Here is a 12,524-nt window from a genome sequence, read left to right as displayed (position 1 = left end):
TCAGTTATTAACACTTAGGAAAACCATGCTTGATGGAGTTCTGCCTTCCAGTCTCAATTTACAAAAAGTTCATACTCTGAAATCATACCAAACGCAAAGTACAAAATTTGACAGAGTGAAGATGAACAGCAATGTGTTAAATAAGAAGGAGCTATTCGGTGAAGTACCCTGGGAATTTAGGTCAGTCTAATCCAAGACTGCATCAATTACTGAGAAGTTAAGGGAATCGGAAAATCAATTAAACTTACAGATTGTGCCATATTGGGAAAGTCTTGAATTACCAACACTGGAGGCATTTGGAATTAGACTGAATGAAATACCAGCAAACATATTAATAACAATGGAGACCTCTTTTATTAGAAGTTGACTGGGGAAGAAATATGACTTAATAATAAAAATATTTCTAATATCAACAGGCGATATTTACTTGCAATCATTTAAGTTATCATGTAGACTATTTTTACAAAGACAATTTTTTAAAGGATTTTGTTTGTTTGTTTGGAGGCCATAATGTACACGTATCAGAAGAAATACAAACTTACACTCCCTTCAGAGCTTTCACACACAAAAAAAGTTTTAGTGACCCTGTAAACCCAGACTAAGACACATGAATACTTTAAAAGAAAGAAATACGTCTAAATCCTTTTAAACTATACTTCTTCCCTCCGAATCAGTTATATCCTGGTTGGATTATCAAGATGATACAGAGGAAAATCCTAAATTCACTATAATCTGTTCTCTCCTAAAGCAAATGCTATAAATGGATGGAATCTTCAGGCCACTATTAAAATAGGGAGGATTCATTCAGAATAACTTGGAACTTTCCATTTTGTTCCAACCGAGACAGATACAAATGAATATGCTTTATATAGTTTTATGTTAATCACAATAGTTGAATGCTTTGGGCACCAATGTAGATTATTGATACATCTTTAAAACATGACTTGGTATAACATAAGCAGTAAGAACAAGGCAAACAGGCTGTGGCAGAAGCTGTACGTCCAAACCCCCTTCAAGGACGACATGTGAAGAGAGCCCAACAGGAATCCAATGTGGAAACAAGACAGTTGTGGCAAAATCCCCTTGTCAGGCAGTATTCCATCTGGCCCTTCTGGGCCAAGACTCGCTTCTCCATGGAGCATTTATCAATCAGGGTCCCAGCAAAGCAGATGGCACACTGCATAATTGAAGAGGTTTTAATAAAGGGACTATTTACTAAGGTTTGGCAAGGTTAGGAACACCAGCAAGAGACAATGCACTACTCTGTGGCTAGCAACAGCAGGGTGCTGTTTCCGCCCCCGGGCCTGAAAAAGCGAAGGAAGGGAACAGAAGAACCGGGAGGAACAGAAGAACAGAGTGGGCCACCTGACAGGACCTGTGGCCGCCGCTGAGGGAAGCCCAAAACCAGCAGGAAGAGGGAAGGGGAGAGTAGGAAAGCGTAACAAATACTCCTGTCTCACACTCGGGTCATACCCCCAACCTCCAGTGGGAAAAACCCACCTAGACACGAAATAGCAAGGGTCCTACGGACATAATACACATAGGTCGGCCTCCTTGGACACACATCAGGGTGGAGAAAGGGTCTCTAAGAGTAGACAGAACCAACCACTGATGGGCAGGACCCTCAGTGAAACATAGAGCAAGCTGCAAATGCGGCACCTGAAACATCAAAGAGCACACTGTACAGGCCTTTTGGCTCCCCGAGCAGCACCATGGTGGCTGGGAAGAACAGACACCTTACAAAAGGCAGCAAAAAGGGAGGCAAGAAGAAAGTGCTTGAGCCATCTTCTAAGAATGACTGGTATGATGTGAAAGCACCAGCTAGCTACGTACGGTGTAAGAAATACTGGGAAAAAACACTAGTCACGAGAACTCAAGGAAGCAAAATTGCATCTGTTGGCCTCAAGGGTTGTGTTTTTGAAGTGAGCCTTGCTGATTTGCACAATGAAAGAGTTGCATTTAGAAAATTCAAGCTAATTGCTGAGGACACTCAGGGCAAAAAGTGCCTGACGAATTAGCACGGCATGGATCTTACCAGTGACAAAATGTGCTCCATGGTCAAAAAAATGACAGACCGTGATTGAAGCTCAGATTGATGTCAAGACTACAGGTAGTTATTTGCTTCGTCTATTTTGTGTTGATTTTACTTAAAAATGCAGTATCAAGAGGTCCACCAAATTGAGAAAAAGATGATGAAATCATGACCTGAGATGTGCTGACAAATGGCTTGAAAGGAGTGGTCAATAAATTGATTCCAGGCAGCATCGGAAAAGACACAGAAAAGTCCTGCCCATCTTTTTATCCACTCCTTGATGTCTTCATTCGAGAAGTAAAAATGCTGAAGAATCCCAGCTTTGAGGCGGAAAAGGAATGTTCATGAAGCTTCATGGTCAAGGCAGTAGATCTGGAAATGCTACTGGGGATGAGACTGGTGTAAAGGTGAACAAACTGATGGATGTGAGCCACTAGGCCAAGAATCTGTTGAAAGTTCAGGCATCTAATGGTGACAGATAAAAGATCTTACTTGTGATGTTTAAATCTTAAAAATTTCTTGGTATAGAAAACCTACACATTTGGTGTCAGTCAGTATAGAAAAACATACTTTACCTTTACCTTCTATGATTTCCTATAGAAAGTATATCTCTCCGAGCCATCTGGCAGCCTTCAGAGCACAATATTACTATCTGCTGTTTTTTATTAGACTTTATTTTTTAGATCAGTTTTAGGTTCACGGCAAAACTGAGCAGAAAAGTGCAGAGTTCCCATATACCGTTTCCCAAGCTGTCCCTATTATCAACATCCTCTACCAGAGTGGAACGTTCGTTGTATCAATGAACCTACACTGACACATCACAATCGCCGAGAGACCACATGACAATCCACTTATAGCGCTGAACATTCCCTGGGTCTGGGAAAACACACGACGACATGTATCCATCATTACAATATCATATAGAATACTGTCAGCACCCTAAAACATTGCTTTGTACTCTGCCTATTCATCTTTCTCCCCCTGCCCCAACACTGGCAACAATGATCTTTTTACTGGCTTTGCCTTTTGCAGAAGTCACAGAGCTGGAATCACCTGGCGTGTAGCCATTTCTGATTGGCTTCCTTCACTTAGTAATGTGCATTTAAGTTTCCTTTATGTCTTCTCATGACCCCATAGCACATTTCTTCTCAGCACTGGACAATATTCCATTGCCTGTATGGACCACAGTTTATCCATTCACCTACTGAAGGACATCTTGGTTGCTTCCAACTTTTGGCAACTACTGAATAAACATCTGTGTGTAGGTTTTTGTGTGGACACGAATTTTCAACTCCTCTGGGTACATGCCAGGGAGCATGGTTCCTGGGTCATATGGTAAAAGTGTGTTAGTCTTGTAAGAAACTGCCAAACTGTTTTCCAAAATGGCCGCACCATTCTGAACTCCCGCCAGCAGTGAACAAGAGCTCCTGTTACTCCACACCCTCACGAGCATCTGGGGTTGCGAGTGATCCAGATTTTAGCCATCCAGATAAGTGTGCAGTGGTATCGTGTTTTAACTGCATTTCCTTGATGACCTATGAGGTGGAGCATCTTTTCATATGCTTATTTTCTATCTACGTATCTTCTATGGGGAGGTGTCTGATGAGGTATTTGGTCCATTTTTTAATAGCGTTATTTATTTTCTTATTGTTGAGTTTTAACAGTTCTTTATATATTTTGGATAACAGTCCTGCATCAGATACACCTTTGGCAAACATTTTCTTCCAGTCGATGGCTTGTCTTCGCACTCTCTCAACAGTGTCTTTTGCAGAGGGGAAGTTTTTAGTTTTATTAAGTCCAGCTTGTCAGTGACATCTTTTCTAGCTCAAGTCTTTAGTGTTGCCTCTAAAAAAGTCATCAGCATACCCCGGGTTGCCTAGATTTTCTCCTCTGCTAACTTCATCACCATTAACTGAGTATATATATCCATACCGAGTGGCCATCAAGGAGCTGGTCCTTCAGACAGAAGATGAAGGGGTGCCTGGGTGGCTCAGTGGGTTAAAGCCTCTGCCTTCAGCTCAGGTCATGATCCCAGAATCCTGGGATCAAGCCCCGCATCGGGCTCTCTGCTCCGCGGGGAGCCTGCTTCCCCCGCCCCTCTCTGTCTGCCTCTCTGCCTACTTGTGATCTCTCTCTCTGTCAAATAAATAAATAAAATGTTAAAAAAAAAAAAAAAGACAGAAGATGAACAAGCAACAAAACCCCCAAGCATCCTGAAGCACTGCTTCCAGGAACTCCGACAACCACGAACACAATGACACTCGGGTGGGAGAGATGAGAGAAGTCACAGTACAGCGGCATGAACATGGCATCAAACTCGCACGCACAGCCCCGGATCACGCCTGCCCGTATGCCAGGCCCAACCCTGCCACCACCAGCTGTGCGCCCCTGTGTCTCAGCTTCCTCGTCGGAAACATGAGGAACATATTTACACCCGCTTCACGACCCAGTGCTGCTGTGAAGATTAGTTGACGTAACCCCCGTAGAAGGCCCCACGTCGGGCCTCCTGCACCAAGACCCCACAAGAAATGCCGGCCCTTGTACACACTCCTTGTATACACTCACGTACGCAGTCTGACAAACTCGGAAAAATGATCGCTGCTTTATGTCTTTAATCGCTGTTATTTCATTTTATTTTGAAATTCCAAAGATTAAGGTATTATCTAATTCTCACATTCTGTGGCCAGCCAATATGGCAAGGAGCCAAAGGAAATGAACAACAGCACATGGAAGGCGGCAGACACGAGCCGGCAGGGAAAGTGTGCGGTTAAAACCTCAGCGTGGCGATGGGAGTCCATTTTCTTTTTTTTAAACATACAATTCCCACTTGTAACAAAACAATTAAAATTTTAAGTGAGATGCTCAATTCATGTAATATTTCAACATTGCATTACTGGTTTTCATTTGTACTAATCTAACAGAGGAAAACAAACTATGAGTATTTAAAAATTAAACCATAGCACTGAGGATAACTTATTTCTCAGTGGCTTCAGTAAGAATCTGGTCTGAAGAACCAGGGCTAATGAAACAAAGCATCAGTTCTATTTTCCAGTGTAACTACAAAAATTATATGCAGGAGAATATCAAAACGGAATACTACTTTTAAAAGTACTTGTAGGAGCACCTGGCTGCCTCAGTCAGAAAAGCGTGTGACTCTTGATCTCAGGGTTGTTAAGTTTGAGCCCCATACTGCGTCTACAGATTACCTAAAAATTAAAAAAAAAAAAAAAAAATTTAAGTACTTTTAAAAAGCGTAACGGCAACTAATTAGGTGATTTAAAAAACGCACATAATGTCAACTGTACCTCAATAAAGTTACCCAAAAAACCCACATAAATAAAATCATTTCCTTATTTATTTGTTTATCTGTTTATTTACTTAAGTCAGCTCCACACCCAGCATGGAACCCAATACAGGGCTCAGACTCCCAACCATGAGATCAAGACCTGAGCCGATATCAAGAGTCGGATATTTAACCAACTGACTCACCAGGGCATTCTTCATTTCCTTATTTTAAAACTGATTAAATTATGTCTTCCTGACCTAAAACTTAAATGAAATCTATTTCACATCTGACTCATTTATAAGCCAATCAACTACATGCCTCCTGTATTAGATTGGTGAATGCATGAAACAGTCAAGGACAAAATGTTAATCATTTTATATGTAAATAAATGTTACGTGATATTTTTATAATACGGTTCACACACTACAGTAGTTCCCCCTTCTTACCAGCCAGGTGATATGGCCCAAGACCCCCAGGGGATGCCTGAAACTATGCACAGATAGCACCAAACCCTATACATATTGTGTGTTCTTCCCTATACATACACAGATACAATGAAGTTGAATTTATAAATTAGGCCCAGTAAGAGATTAACAGCAATAACTAATAATAAACTAGAAAAATTACAACCATAGACTGCAATAAAGTTACGTGAATGTGGTTTCTCTCTCTCTCAGAACGTCTTATTGTCCTCTCTTCACCCTTCTTGTGATGATATGATGGGAAGCGAGGTGACCGAGGTAGGCATTGTGACACAGGGTCAGGCCACTATTGAACTTCTGATGATAAATTAGAAGGAAGACCATCCGCTTCTGGACATCAGTCAACTGTGGCTAACTGTACCCAGAAAGCAAAAGTGTAGATAAGGACCAACCACCAAATACACCTGCTTATCCTACTTGGACAATTACCTTTAATTGTTTCCTCCACAACTTCTACCACTCGATCTATCTGTTGAACCTAAAAAGAAAACAAATTGTTAGACAAGCAATTGACATGGATGAGAAACATTAATTGGTGTTTACCCTTCTGCTTGAGTCAGTGTATCACATTTTCTAAGCACACGAATGTAGGTTTTCTTTAATTAATGCATTGGGAGATATTATAAAAAATATTCTGTATTAATGTTTTGTGTTACAGTGAAGTATGAAATTACTACTCTCCTGTCCTCCAATGATAACTGAAGAAATCATAATACATTTAAATAAACTGCCTGGAGTTCTGGTAGCATAGCCTATCAACATAAACTCAACACATCCTGAGATACAAACTGACATTTAATTAAAACATGTCTCTTCACACACACATTCTCTTCTTTTCATTCTTTAAGAAAAATGGCATGAAATGACAACCTACACAAAAGGACATGCTGGTATTGAGATCTACCCCAAATTCTATGCATTATTATTCTAACCCGGAAGCCCCTTTTTAATGGATATTTACTGTGTGCTGGTCACTGCGCTCACGTCAATGGGAGACAGAGCCAAATAGTAACAGCTCCTGTCCTAGACACCAGTGACTAAGGGAGAGCTCCCTGGGGTGCCATGGGAACACAGAGGAAAGGTAATAAATTGTGACTGAGTGATCTATGAATGCTTCTCAGGGAACCAAAGGGGACTCTTGAGGGATAAACCAGATTAAGACAGGAGAAGACCACTAAGGAGACTGAGTTAGAATGGCTAGGGTGTAGAAGGAAAATGAAAAAAACAAAGGTTGTAGTGCAAGAAGCTAAGGGAAGAGAGAAAGTTGAAACAGAATGAGTCCTAAGTTGATACTACTCATGCCTTAAAATCTTCAATCATTGCTTTATTATAGAAGAAATACATGTTCATTGAAAAATTCAAACAAATTAGAAACATAAAAAGGAAATAAAGTAACCTGTATTATCGTACATCCTCTATTTCTACTCCTCCGATAGTATCATTCATAATCCCTTAGTAAGTAGTTACCAGACATCTTCCAATGCAGAACATTTATATATAGCTCTGCTCTGTCCTTACTTACAAATTATGAGATAAACAGGTAGACAGATAGATGAGAGGGAAAATAACAGACCTGCCTCTTTATTTTTTTCTATACAACATCAATACATAGAGGTCTACTTCATTTATTTCACTAGCTGCCTAGTACCTCATGTATCAATAGACCATAATGCATTCACCCATTCCCCAACTGATAGACTCTTATATTATTTTTAATCTTTCATTATCATACAACAATGCTGCAATGAACTCAACTGAGTAAAAACCTTTTTTAAAAGTGCAGTGGCAAGTCTCTTTTAAATATTCCCTTGGCCTCACTGTGCTATGGGAAGTGAGGAAAAGACTTGTGAGAACACACTTGGATTCCGCTCTGCCTCTGACCACTCAGCCCAGCATAATAGTAGTAGCTGCACTAACTACTGAGAAACTGCCAAAGGCAAAGTAAATCTCTGTTGGATCGTAGATCCCAAACAAACCCACCTCACTGGAACCACTGGAACCACTAGGTTCTGGTTTTATGAAGAGAATTCATATGGCCTCCTTACAGAATGTGATCAAAGCCAGAATAACGGGGTTCGAAGAGAAGGAAAGTACCCAATAGGGTCAAATGCGACAGAGATAATAAGTTCACATAAAGAATGGAATATAAATGCCTGATCCAACAATGAGGGAGTCAATGAGCTTAGGGGAAGAAGTGAGGTCACAGTAATGAATCATAACTAAGAAAATACAGTAAATAGAGCCTACTCCTACAGACAGATGGATGGAAAGGAGGAGACATGGGTAGGACAAGGAAAGAAGAGTTGCCCAAATTTCCCAGTGGAATGGGGATGAATGACCAAGATATCAGCTGAGGATACAAGACGAAGAATAAAAGTAGTACAAGGGGGCGCCTGGGTGGCTCAGTGGGTTAAAGCCGCTGCCTTCAGCTCAAGTCATGATCCCAGGGTCCTGGGATCGAGCCCCCCATCGGGCTCTCTGCTCAGCAGGGAGCCTGCTTCCTCCCTTTTCTCTCTGCCTGCCTCTATGCCTACTTGTGATCTGTCTGTCAAATAAATAAATAAAATGTTTTTTTTTTTTTAAAGATTTTATTTATTTATTTGACAGACAGAGATCACAAGTAGGCAGAGAGGCAGACAGAGAGAGAGGAAAGGAAGCAGGCCCTCTGCCGGGCAGAGAGCCCGATGCGGGGCAGAGAGCCCGATGCGGGGCTCGATCCCAGGACCCTGGGATCATGACCTGAGCCGAAGGCAGAGGCTTTAACCCACTGAGCCACCCAGGCGCCCCTAAATAAATAAAATGTTTTAAAAAAAAAAAAAGGTAGTACAATATCAGAAAATCCAATGGTGGAACAAAAACAGCAAAGTGTTCCTATGTAGCTGGAGATCTAATAGCTCAAAGGGATTACTGCATCCAATCTTAAGGAAATATTCTTTTTTTTTTTTAAGATTTTATTTATTTATTTGACAGACAGAGATCGCAAGTAGGCAGAGAGGCAGGCAGAGACAGGAAGGAAAGCAGGCTCCCCGCTGAGCAGAGAGCCCAATGCAGGGCTCGATCCCAGGACTCTGAGATCATGACCTGAGCTGAAGGCAGAGGCTTAACCCACTGAGCCACCCAGGTGCCCCACTGCATCCAATCTTATAACACATGGACTGGGAGGGAAGTAGTATTCCTAGAGAGTCAGAATTTCTCTGGAGCAGTTAATCACAGGTGGAGCAGTCAAAAAAATTACCAAGTTGGGGGCCAGCTAAAACTGTAATATTCTTAGAAGAAGACATTGTCATAAATGTAGGTGAACCTTAGGTTAGATGGTGATGTTTTAGATACATACACCAAAAACATAAACAATAAAAGGATAAAGGTAAACTGAACACCATCAAAACTGAACACCATCAAAATTAAAACCTCTTGATACATCAAAGGACACCATTGAGAAAGTAACAAGACAACACAGAAAATGGGAGAACATTTTTGCAAATCATAAACATGGTATGACTCAGATTTGTATCTAAAATATGTAAGGAGCTCCTTTAACTCAATAATAAAAAGACAAATCATTTAAAAATGGGCAAAAATGAGTGGCTTAGTTGGTTAAGCATCCAGCTCTTGATTTCAGCTCAGGTCTTAATCTCAAGGTTGTGAGTTCCAGCCCTGCACTGGGCTCCACACTGGGCAAGGAGCCTACTTAAAAAAAAATGATAGAATAAAAATTAAAGTTAAAATGGGCAGGGGAACCTGGGTGGTTCAGTTAGTTAAACACCCAACTCTTGATTTTGGCTCAGCTGGTGATCTCAGATTGTGGGATAGAACCTGGGTGGTTCAGTTAGTTAAACACCCGACTCTTGATTTTGGCTCAGCTGGTGATCTCAGATTGTGGGATAGAACCTGGGTGGTTCAGTTAGTTAAACATCCGACTCTTGATTTTGGCTCAGCTGGTGATCTCAGGATTGTGGGATAGAGCCCCGCATCGGGATCTGGGCTCAGTATGGAGTCTGAGACTTTTTCTCTTTCCCCCTCCCTCTGCCCCTCCTCCTGCTTACACTCCCACACACACACACACACACACACACACACACACTCATTCTCTCTCTCTTTTTCTCGTTCTGTCTCTAAAATAAATAAATGAGATGTTTAAAAAAATGAAAATGAGCAAAGTCTATCTGAATAGACACTTCACCAAGGAAGATATACAAATGGCCAATAAGCATATGGAAAAAAATGTTCAATATCATTAGTCAACCAGGGAATGCAAATCAAAATCACAATGGAAGAATAGGTAGCTACTGTGTATTGGGTCTAGATTTTCAGTTTGTTAAAATGAAAACATCCTGGAGGTGAATGGTGGTGATGGTTGCACAACCGTGTGAAAGCACTGAAACACACCTAAAATTAATCAAAGTAGTAACTTTTATGTTATATGTATTTTACCATAATGAGATACTACTTCATACCCACTAGGACCACTATAATCAAAAGGTGAGATGACAAGTGTAGGCAAAGATGCAGAGAAACTGGAATCGTCCTACCTTGCTAGTGGGAACGTAGTCAAATGGTGCGGTTGCTTTGGAAAAGAGTCTGGAGGAGCCTCAAATAGTTCACAGAGTCACAGAACGATCCAGCAATTCCCATTGTAAGGATACACCCAAGAGAAAGAAAAACAGACGTCTACACAAAACCTTACCGACAAACACTCACGGCAGCATTATTCAAAATAAGCAGAAGGTGGAACCTACTCAATTCTCATCAACTGATAAAGAATCAAAAGGTGGTACAGCCATACAAGGAAATATCATGATACCATCAAGGGGAACAGGATCTAGAGTAGTCCCCCCTTATCCACGGTTTCATGTACCCGCCATCCGGAACCAGATGGTCCTCCCTCTGACATATCCTTAGAAGGTCCACAGGCTAGTTCACGGTGCCTACGTCACTCGCCTCATTTCATCCCATCACGTAGGCATTTTATCATCTCACATCATCACAACGAGAAGGATGAGTACAGTAGGATGACTAGAGTACGTGAAGATATTTTGAGAGATAGACCGCATCACATGTTACATCACGTAATACGTTACCTTCCATTATAGCACATGATTATAACTGTTCTATTTTATTAGTAGTAATTGCTGTTAATCTCTTGCTTCACCTATTTCTAAATTAAACTTTAGCTCAGTTGTGTACATATGGGGAAAAAACACAATATATACAGGGTTTGGTACAATCCATGGTTTCTAGTGTGCACTGTGATCTTGAAATACATCCCTCACAGATAAAGGGAGGGGCTACTATATGCTGAAACAGTATGCTAACTGAAGCCAGACCAAAAAAAAAGTCAAATATTGTACGATTCCAGGTATATGAAATGGCCAGAACAGGTCAATCTTCAACGACAAAGTAGATTAGTGACTGCCTGGGGGCGGGGCAGTAAAAGAAATGAAAGAAACTGCCAGGGAGTGCTGAGTTTCTTTTTGGAGGGATGACAAAATTCTACAATTGATTGTGGTGATTGTGGCATAATTTTGAATATATTAAAAACCATTAAATTACACACATTATGTAGGTCACTGTATAGTATGTGAATTACAGCTCAAAAAAGCGGTTATTTCAAAAAATAATAATATGGGCTACCTAGGTGGTGCAGTCAGTTAAACCTCCGTCTCCTGGTTTCAGCTCAGGTCCTGAACGCAAGGTCATGAGATCGAGCCCCGTATCAGGCTCAGCACTCAGCTCAGTCTGCTCAGACTCCTTCCCCTTCTCCCTCTCTCCCCACCGCCCCACACACTCTAGCTCTCTAAAATAAGTAAATCCTTTAAAAATAATAATAATTATACAGGTTGGAGGTACTCAAATGTTCTAATGCTGAGCTAATGAAACTCAAGGAAAAACTAAGGAAATATTCCAAGTTAAAGGGGCCTAAAGAAACCTGAGAACTGAACGCAACTTGGCATCTGGATTCTTTCTTCCCCTCTAAAGGACATTATTAGAAAACAGCTGGCAAGGGCTGAATAAGGTCTGCATGCTAACTTATAGAAGTGTATCTTTGCTATAAAGTTATACTACAGTAGCATATAAAAAAATCCTTGTTTTTGAAATATATATGTATTCAGAAGTAAAGGGGCATATGTTTTCATCTTACCCTCCAAAGGATCAGAAAAAAAAATGTGTGTGTGTGTGTGTATACATATATAAGAATTATAAGTAAATTGGGTAAAACAGAAACATTTGAGGAATTGGGGTAAAGGGTATATGGTAATTCCTTTTGTTTGCAACTTCCCTGTGAATGTGAAATTATGTCAAAATAAAAGTTTAAAAATACGTGTGTGTGTATATATATGTATGTGTTGAAGAAATAAAGAGATTTTCTTTTACACTGATGGTCACACAGAAAAAATATATCCTAATTTTTAAAGTACTGATTACATTTGCTTTATGGTAGAAAAATCGATGTTCCCCAGACATAAGTTAATTGCTGGTTGGTGGTGTAGAGGACCTCTAGGACTTTAAGAAGTATCTACCAAATATTAAGACAAAGAAAAAAAACAGCATTTGATTACAAACACGCAAAGGGATGGTACAGTGAATGACCTAAAGAAAATAACTGTGCTGTGTCCATTTCTAGTGAGGAGGATATTGGAGGAAGTAGTTGGAGAAAAAGAAAGAAAGGGAAGCAGAGAAGGACGGCGGAGAAGAGTCAGGAGAGGGCAAGTTAGAGGAAGAGGGG

General features: G+C 40.6%; 1 protein-coding gene and 1 pseudogene across 3 annotated transcripts in view; one reads left to right on the top strand and one right to left on the bottom strand.

Moving 5' to 3' along the window:
• CDKAL1 (CDKAL1 threonylcarbamoyladenosine tRNA methylthiotransferase) overlaps positions 1–12,524 on the bottom strand; it is a 634,424-nt gene that overhangs the window by 434,749 nt on the left and 187,151 nt on the right. For both annotated transcript variants that reach the window (XM_080807301.1, XM_080807300.1), the window contains one exon: positions 6,230–6,278. In XM_080807301.1, the coding sequence (XP_080663427.1) occupies positions 6,230–6,278 (49 nt within the window). The remainder of the gene's footprint in view (positions 1–6,229; positions 6,279–12,524) is intronic.
• Positions 1,713–2,501, top strand: LOC308345125 (small ribosomal subunit protein eS1-like; annotated as a pseudogene). Its single transcript has one exon. The product of its transcript is annotated as a small ribosomal subunit protein eS1-like (transcript).

The sequence above is a fragment of the Martes martes genome (genome assembly GCF_963455335.1).
Source record: "Martes martes genome assembly, chromosome: 6".
NCBI lineage: Eukaryota > Metazoa > Chordata > Mammalia > Carnivora > Mustelidae > Martes > Martes martes.
Note: the sequence above shows the minus strand (reverse complement) of the source record. Positions and strands in the feature narration are given on the sequence as shown.